This window comes from Lolium perenne, chromosome 6 (assembly GCF_019359855.2).
Source record: "Lolium perenne isolate Kyuss_39 chromosome 6, Kyuss_2.0, whole genome shotgun sequence".
Taxonomy (NCBI): Eukaryota; Viridiplantae; Streptophyta; class Magnoliopsida; order Poales; family Poaceae; genus Lolium; species Lolium perenne.
Genome location: NC_067249.2, coordinates 151,386,140 through 151,395,491, shown reverse-complemented (window position 1 = coordinate 151,395,491; position 9,352 = coordinate 151,386,140). Strand labels below are relative to the sequence as shown.

General features: G+C 40.9%; 1 protein-coding gene across 4 annotated transcripts; it reads right to left on the bottom strand.

Moving 5' to 3' along the window:
- Nucleotides 1-4,809: 4,809 nt before the first annotated feature.
- LOC127307199 (small ribosomal subunit protein uS2y) lies at nucleotides 4,810-9,021 on the bottom strand. Of its 4 annotated transcripts, none has more exons than XM_051337926.1 (10): nucleotides 8,832-9,021; nucleotides 8,481-8,743; nucleotides 8,180-8,377; nucleotides 7,923-8,094; nucleotides 7,709-7,825; nucleotides 7,449-7,565; nucleotides 6,701-6,760; nucleotides 6,461-6,526; nucleotides 5,786-5,845; nucleotides 4,810-5,150 (listed from the first exon to the last, which is right to left on the bottom strand). In XM_051337926.1, exons 1-10 carry the CDS (start codon nucleotides 8,971-8,973, stop codon nucleotides 5,050-5,052), a joined length of 1,296 nt encoding a protein of 431 aa, XP_051193886.1. In that variant the 5' UTR covers nucleotides 8,974-9,021; the 3' UTR covers nucleotides 4,810-5,049. The 4 variants fall into 4 exon arrangements, with proteins under 4 accessions (XP_051193886.1, XP_051193888.1, XP_051193887.1 ...); XM_051337928.1 differs by having other exon boundaries at nucleotides 5,786-5,842; XM_051337927.1 differs by having other exon boundaries at nucleotides 6,701-6,757.
- Between the last annotated feature and the right edge of the window lie 331 nt (nucleotides 9,022-9,352).

Below are 9,352 nucleotides of genomic sequence, written 5' to 3'. Positions count from 1 at the left end.
GGCGGGCGGAGGAGGAGGAGTGCGCGAGGGCTCTTTCTATTCTCACTCACTTGGAATGACTAGAACAGCAGCCCTTATATACCACTCCAACTCTCTCCCAACTAGCAATGTGGGACTAAACTTTGTCCCCAAAGACTGTCCCAAGCTGCCAACGTGATGGGCCTTGAGATTTCAGAAATTGTAGACTACATGGGCTGCCTTACTGGGCTGCAGCCCATCTACATTCAACATACAACAATGCATGTATCCAATCCAAGGGCTTCTTTTGTGACAAGCGAACAAAAAGGAAATTAGGTTTTCGATGGAGCTAGCGCCGATCGATAAGATTCAAGTTCGGTGCAGTGTATATCCTGATGCATATATCGTCACCTGACCTACCTTTTTAAACCTAATCTCAATGCCTTTTGATGTGTACCTGATGTGACTGACCCGTCCATCATATTGCACATTTTCCAACATTCATTATAACTTTGCAAGCAAAAATGTTGGGTAATAAGCTTATCACCTAACTTTTGATGTCCAGCCAATGTGACCGCATTTTGATGGTTAACTTACCCTCAGGCTGGCACTTGAATGGACAGAGAGTGTCGGTGCCACCCGTACCAGGGGAAAGGCAAGCGCGCCGTAATAAGATCCACTCTCAATGGGCCCTCCTGGGCGACGATCTGAATTGGGACCTTGCGTTAGCCCCAAACCCGTATGCTTTGGACACGTTCGGTTCATCAGAGCTCAATCTGTGGTGACGCGCCACGTGCCTAGGAGACCTGAGTTCTTGCACGGTAACAACGACAGTGGAGATGATAACCACGGTCCGCCAGAGAAGACGGCCACGAAGCAGGTGACCAAGCTTCGCATCTAGCCGCCCGAGCTGAGTTACGAGGAGATCCTCGAGTTGGCAATCGCACAAAACAAGCTGGAGGACCTAGTCGAGTGGCAGGGTCTCGTTGTTCATCTGCGGGAATCCGCGTTGGCATATGGGAGACCTGCCATGCCTGTGGTAACCCTATGGTGAAAGCGACGATGACATCGCCTACAACGCCGGCGGAAACACCTCTAGCATTAGTCTAGCTATATGGGCGTGGGAGCCGCTGGACTTCATCTACCTTGTCGCCGAGGATTAGGCGACAATGGTGCAAACCCTAGTTCACTAGGATTTATTTTATTTATATTTATGTTTTGATTGCTTTATCTTTTTATGTAAAATATGTTTTATATATCAAAAGCAGTGTGGCCCTTGTAAATGCGAGGGCATCCTCTTTAATTTATCGAAAGTGACACTTTCCATAGGGAATATCAAACGTGAATCTGATCGGGTAGACAAAACTACTCAGATACTTTCCGAGGTTTAGATTTCATGTATATATAGTAGGTAGGTTACATAGCGTATAGGTTGGGAACTCTACCACAACTAGGAATCGTATTACAGATCAAGTCGGTATCTAAAATTGTATTTCTAACATCCTCCCTTAATCACAATTTTGACAAGTTGAGATTATGCTTGAAATCCTCAAATGCTCGATAAGGCAGTGGTTTAGTGAATCCATCAGCAACCTGACCTTTCAAAGGAATAAATCGAATCTCCAGCTGCTTCATCAACACTCGTTCTCTGACAAAATGAAAATCAATCTCAATATGCTTGGCTCTTTAATGAAACACAAGATTAGCTGACAAATACATAGCTTCCAAATTATCACACCATAAACAAGGTGTCTGTATCCGCTAAACTCCTAACTCAGCAAGCAAAGACTGAACCCACATTACTTCAGCCGTTGCATTCGCTACAAATTTATACTCAGCTTCTGTACTCGACCTGGAGACCGGAGCTTACTTTTTAGCACTCCAGAAAATCAGATTCGGTCCAAAAAAACATAGCAAATCCCCCAGTGGACCGGCGGTCATCGGCACAATCCGCATAGTCATCGGCACAATCCGCATAGTCTGCATCAGAGAAGGCACTGACAAGTGTAGAGGCAGACTTTACAAACGTCAACCCAACTGTCATGGTATGCTTGACATACCTCATATACGTTGCAGCAGGCCAATAAACAGTGGTAGGAGCATGCAAATACTGACAAACTTTATTCACTGCATATGAAATATCTGGACGCGTGAGAGTTAGATACTGAAGAGCTCCCACCAAACTTCTGTATTTGGTGCTATCAATTGGACCCAAACTTCTGTATTTGGTGCTATCAATTGGACCCAATGGATCTCCTTGCTGTGCAGTAATCTTCTCAGAGGAGGACAAAGGTGTAGGCACACCTGTACAATTTAACATACCAACACGAGCCATAATATCATGAGCATACTTGGACTGGCTAAGAACTATACCATTGGTAACGTTCTGAACTTCAACGCCCAAAAAGAAGTTCAAATCACCAATATCTTTTAGTGCAAAATCTTGACTCAAATCTTTCAACAGTGCATCAGTCGCAGCTTGAGAAGAACTAGCAATAATGATATCATCCACATGTATAAGTTCTGAATAATATAGTTTCATAGTCTGCATATTTACGGATCAATATACTCAACCTACCTATTGCCCAGTTTATACTTTATATTAGCATATATTTGCATTTCCACCACGATCTAGCTAGCTTCGTGTAAGAAGCGTACCATTCTTTTTTTTCTTCCTTTTATTGATACGCCTAGGAAGATACCATTTGACAACCTAGTACTGCGAGTTTTTCTTTTGTAGGGAGAGATGGTAGTAGTGTGTATTCTGCCTAATTTCCATCTAATTTCCATCTATTTGATGTGAGATCCAATTTGGTAAATGTACGTGTATATTGGCATGGATCATACCATGTCTACTGAATAACATATTTAGAATTCGCCTTAGCTTTCCAAGGGTGGAAAAAAATATACTTATAGCCAAGGTTTGTTTCTACGTTGGGTAAAATTACAGTTAGGCACCGGAATACCACCAGGTATTTTTCCTGAGATATTTAAAACAAATTCATAAATTCTTCAAAATTTTCCTAAAATTATATATATTTGAGCAAATTATATTAATATAGGTAAAGTTCTGATGTGAGATCCAATCGGATAGATGTACATGTAGATCTGCATGGATCGTACCCTGTCTTCTAGATAATATATTTTGAATTCACGGTAGCTTTTTCCGGCGGAAAAAAATCGATGGACAGTCTAGGTTATTTTTTCTCGGTTGGGTAAAAATAACGCTAGGCACCGTTATTTCCCTTTCTTCGGAATATCAGAAATACCGGCAGGTATTCCGTCCGAGATATTCAAAATGCATTCATAAATTCTTTCAAAATTTTCCAAAAAAATTTAAATTTGAGAAAAGTACACTAATACTGAAAATTTTAGTACGGTAGAAAATAATATTGGTGGTAGCTGGTAAAACCGGTTTCCGGCAAAATATTGAAAATACAAGTGGACAAAAAAAACCCGCATACATATATATACTATGCCGGTCTTCTTATATACTATCAGATCTGCCGTATAACAATAGTCTAACTAAGATAGCTACAAATGCTTGGTTATATTTTTGCTGAACCGAGGCACCTACAATCTAAGTTCTTTGAAAAATATCTTATATGTTTCTCCTTTTGTTGAACGGGACACGTTGTATGGAAACGAATTGGCTGGTTCTTGTTTTTTGCCCTTATACGTTGAACGGACAAGCGTAAATGCAGGCAGCACCTGATGTCGTATAGAAACAAATCATCAACAAACATGTTTTTTTTCCTTTCTAGCAAATCACAACTATTTTTTTAACGACCTCACTGCTTGGTTTCGGGAGACAACATCCTAATGCTACATGTGACTTTCGGCTGGGATAAATCAACCTAGGTGACAAGTTGTACATAATAATAGTGTACGTAACGTTTTTAGCTTTAAATCTCAATCGTTATAATTAAGATCAACGAATCAAATAATGTAAGTACATGCGAATTAACATGGTGTCTCCTTTAAATATTTTTATTTTGCTTTTAGTATATAATAGATAGATTTTACCAAAATATGGGTGTTACCGTGATTACGTCTAACCCAAACCTCTAAGGGAAAAAAAAAACAGCTAAATTTCTGTCTGTTGCCTGATCTAAACAGTTCAAAACAAATACTCCTGGTTTATGTGCGAAATGAATCAGAGTGGCATCTAGCAGTAGGTTATGCAAAATACTACTTTCTCTCAGTTTATTAGACGTGCGTCCACCCCTAGGTCGCAAATTTAATCAAGTTAGCATTAGTTATATGTTATAAAAATTATATCTTTAAAAAAATTAGATATTTTTTAATAATATAGTTTTTACATTACACAATTAAAATTAGAAATTAAACTGGCAACCTAGCAATACAAGCAAAACTAGTAATGGAGGGAGTATGGGCGAAGAAAATAATCATAGTAGTACGACAAAGGAATCCCGGTTTCTGGTCACACGACATGACGACAGCATGACCACGAAGGGGCAAAATGGGAACAAGAGAGAGTGCGGTGTCACATACGGGCAGGATCCGAATATTCCGCTACTCGCTAGGTTTTTCTGCGTCGTTAAATAGACTACTAGGATGCCCAGGAGGCCAGGACTAGGCCTGAAAAACAATAAATTTAGTCAGGCCAGGCCTTTCCGTGTCAGACTTTCTTTTGGCCCAGCCCAAGAAATGCACGCTCTCGCTCGCGATTCAGTCGCTCCCCTTCCCCTCCGAAGGCCATCCAGGCATTGCTTATATGTGTACCAACTCTGTATTATTGTTATGTTTCTACAAGTAACGTATATCTACAATCGTACATCGTCCAGAAAAATGTACATAACTTGACAACTGAAGAACAACAATGATAAATGAGCGAAATAGCAATCTCATATCCTAATTGATACAAACCACAAGTGAGCATATATAAGTCTCAACCCAGCATGTCATAGTACTAATTTTGTTCTTCAGTTGTGAGCCACAAAATTAAAGGACCAACAGGTTTACAGTCAAGTAACATATAACACATCTCTGAAGCTCCATCACAATGATGCTCATCTAAAAAATCCTAAATATAAGTTCCTTCATAAGAGTTAAGCCCCACAAGTTGCGCTACTGCATCAGAGTTGTACGAGCCAAGGTGGCAGGAGCGACACCTTCCACAGCAACAGGTGCCCCTTCTTCATCCCATTGATCAAGACCAACAGCCAGACCTGTAAATTTAAATGAGCAGTGTAATCAATTTAAGTAAAAGTAAGTTAGGCCAAAGAGTAAACACTCATAAATAACAGACCAGAGAAATATGAAATATAGGCATGGGAAACATTTATACACACAAATATGAAATTAGAGACACCAGAACGTGCATGTTCTCAACTAGGGCATCAGCGCAAACTACATGTAACTGTATAAATTTAAGTAAAAGATACCACAATCTAATCCACAAGTAAATTAAAGCACATAGTCTTTGTGTTTAGTAGCTAATGTATTTAACAACCCAGTTGCATAACCAGTGTCAGCAACAAGTATTCTACAGAACACAGAAATGGCAATCTTACACCACCAGAAATAATTGAGGTCCAAACTAATTTTTAATTCAAGAAATAACTTGCTAATCAAAAAGGAAGTACAAACCATCAGCACCGGTAACAGCAAAATACTAACAGCAAAAAAGGTCTGAAATCTTAATGGTTAGTAACTACCGTATTGCACGACCGAGATACAATCAGTGCTGCAAACAATAATCATCATACGCAAATGGAAAACTAACGCTACAAACAAACTTTAGGTCTAAACTAATATGGAATACCATACAAATAAACTTTTTATCAAGTATAACTGTACATACCTTCAGCCATGGGGAACTCGGCATGAAAAACTGGCATGGCACCATCCACATCAGAAGCTGCTGCAGCAACAGGAGCTCTCATAAATAACAAATCAAAGACATAAAAAACATTTATAGCCACAAATTTAAAATCAGAGACACCAGAAACATGTACGTTCTATGCTAGGACATCAGCGCAAACTGTACGAACCCATAAAACGTGGAGTTCTATCCCTTGGTTAGAGTTCTAGCTGAATAAAGCAACTTTGTTAGGAAACAATTCAATCAGTTTAGAGATAGTATTAGTGTTTGATTAGATTTAATGCCTTGCTGGTCAAATCTTATCTACTATATAAAGGGGCTGACCCATCTCAATAAAGCAGAGAAGAATAGTCATTTGTTTTTATTAACTTTTCAGTAATTCGGGTTTAGTTTCTTACATGAACTTTCTTTTAAGTGCATAAATGTAAGTAAAAGATGGCAACACAAGATTTTGTGTTTAGTCTAACGTATTTCACAACCGAGATGCAAAACCAATGTTGGAAACAACAAGCCCTATAAGTTTTCTACAGAATATGCAAATGGCAATATCACACCAACAAACAAAAATCAGATACAAACTAATATTCAATTCAAGGTGATGCAAACTAATATTCAATTCAAGGTAATGATTTGCTAATCAAGGAGAGTGCAAACCATCAGCATCAACAAAATACTCTGGGGCTCCAGCAGCTTCCTCCTGCTCTTTGTCTTCCACAAGGTCTGAAATTTCAATGGTTAGTAACTGACGTATTACCTTATTGCACGACCGAGATACATTTGCAAACAATAATCATCATACGCAAATGGAAAACTAACGCTACAAACAAACTTTAGGTCTAAACTAATATGGAATACCATACAAATAAACTTTTTATCAAGTATAACTGTACATACCTTCAGCCATGGGGAACTCGGCAAGAAAAACTGGCATGGCACCATCCACATCAGAAGCTGCTGCAGCAACAGGAGCTCTCATAAATAACAAATCAAAGACATAAAAAACATTTATAGCCACAAATTTAGAATCAGAGACACCAGAAACATGTATGTTCTATGCTAGGACATCAGCGCAAACTGTACGAACCCATAAAACGTGGAGTTCTATCCCTTAGTTAGAGTTCTAGCTGAATAAAGCAACTTTGTTAGGAAATAGTTCAATCAGTTTAGAGATAGTCATAGTCTTAGTGTTTGATTAGATTTAATGCCTTGCTGGTCAAATCTTATCTACTATATAAAGGGGCTGACCCATCTCAATAAAGCAGAGAAGAATAGTCATTTGTTTTTATCAACTTTTCAGTAATTCGGGTTTAGTTTCTTACATGAACTTTCTTTTAACTGCATAAATGTAAGTAAAAGATGGCAACACAACATTTTGTGTTTAGTCTAACGTATTTCACAACCGAGATGCAAAACCAATGTTGGAAACAACAAGCCCTATAAGTTTTCTACAGAATATGCAAATGGCAATATCACACCAACAAACAAAAAACCCAGATACAGTTACTGTTGCTAACACTCAGGACTATAGTTTTTTCGTCACATGACATCACATGATTGGAATTAACACGACCAACAAAATTCAGGAGAAAACCAGTTCGCAATACAAAGCAGTGAAAAAATTATCAACAACAAGAGTACAAACCTTGAGATATTTGCCAGTCACCATAAGCATCAAGCAGGGGTGAAGGTACATGAGAGGTCCATTGATCACCACCACATTGACCAGTTGCTGAATCAGGATCCTTGAGATCCTCAATGTCTGAAAAAATTGTTGTCAGTATCTAACGTATTGAACAGCCCAGCGTACGCAAATGGCGAACTCAAGCTACCAACAAAATCTGTCTAAACTAATTTCGAATAACATACAGAGCAATGAAAAATTTATCAACAAAGAGTACAAACCTTGAGATATTGGACAGTCAGCATAAGCATCAGGCAGGGGTGCAGGTACATGAGAGATCCATCGGTCACCACCACATGGACCAGCTGTTGAATCAGGCTCCTTGAGATCCTCAATGTCTGAAATTGTTGTTGTCAGTAACTAATGTATTGCACAGCCGAACGTACGTTTGGAACAACATACACAAGAACTTTTTAAGTATATAACTATACAGACCTTCAGCCATGGGAAACTCAACATTTAGAACAGGCATGGTAAAATCTACCGATGCCCATCGACCACCAGAAGCTGCTGAATAATCAGCAAGGTCAGTAGAATACATTGGTCCAGCAGCGTCCACCTCTTCCTCCTTGGCTTCCTCAGGGTCTCTGTAAAAAAACGAATCAACCTGCAAAGGGAAACAATTTCTCTTATAAAAGAATTGAAGTGTAGAAGACTACCGAAAAGCAACACAACTGAATTAAGATAGTTACCATGACATCCCACTTACGACCAGGCAGAATAGTGCCCCTCATCTGCAGAACCATCCTGGCCAAGAGCCAGAACAAGCAGCCAATGCTGTTTCTCCCCTTGTTGTTTGCTGGGATGCCGATATCAACATATCGCATGGGAGAATCAGTGTCGCACAATGCGATTGTAGGTATGTTGCCAAGTGCAGATTCCTTGATAGGCTGCACGAAATTCAGCAGAAAGCATATAATAATTAGCATTGCAGAATTCAGAACACACAGATGTATAAGTACAGTACTATTTTGGCATGGCAGTTCTCCATACCTGGTGGTCGGTCCTTGGGTCAGTGACGATGAGCAGACGGGGCTCGCTGAAGGAGGTCTGCATCTGGTTGGTGAAGGTACCAGGAGTATGCCTTCCGGCCATGGCCGTTGAGCCAGTGTACTGCGCGAACTTGAGGACGGCACGCTGGCCGTAGGGGCGGGACGACTGGACTATGATGTCCTGCGGGTTCTCGATGGCGACGATGACTCTCGCCGCGAGCTGAAGCTTCTCCCATGTCTTTCCGAGGTCGATGATGTAGATGCCTACGATTACAGGAAATAATGTTAAATTATATTTTAAGTTAAGCAGATCGAGGCTTGATTCGCCACTCCGTGAGAGTATCACTCGTACCGTCTTCGCGGCGCTTGGAGATGTAGCGATTCATCTGACAGTCGCAGTTCTTGGTACCGAGGTGGACGTCGGCGGCGACCATCATAAGTATGTCCATCTCCCGGAGCGACAGCGCCGGGGCTTCTCCAGCCGCCGCCACCATGGTTGGTTAGGGTGTGGGCGGACAGATGTGGATGGGTGGGGTGGGAGGGACGGCGCCGGGGCTTATACGTGGGGCTTCAAAACCCTAATCGGCCCATGATGTATGGGCCGCCCAGACTGGAGTGGGGCTCTTTACAAACCGGCGATTTTAACAAAAAAAAATAACCCTCCGCGAAACTATAGCAAACTATTTTACCGTGCTAACCCTTTTGTGTTGCGCCTATGCGAACGGCGGCACACAGAGCGACAGACTTCACTGTGTGACGCCCGAGGAAGCGGCGCTACACATCGGGTCCTCAATGGCGCGTTCGTGCCTGCGTGGTGTGGCCATGCGACATGGCAGGGGTGTGTGGAATATGTGGCGCCGCTCGCATGGACGT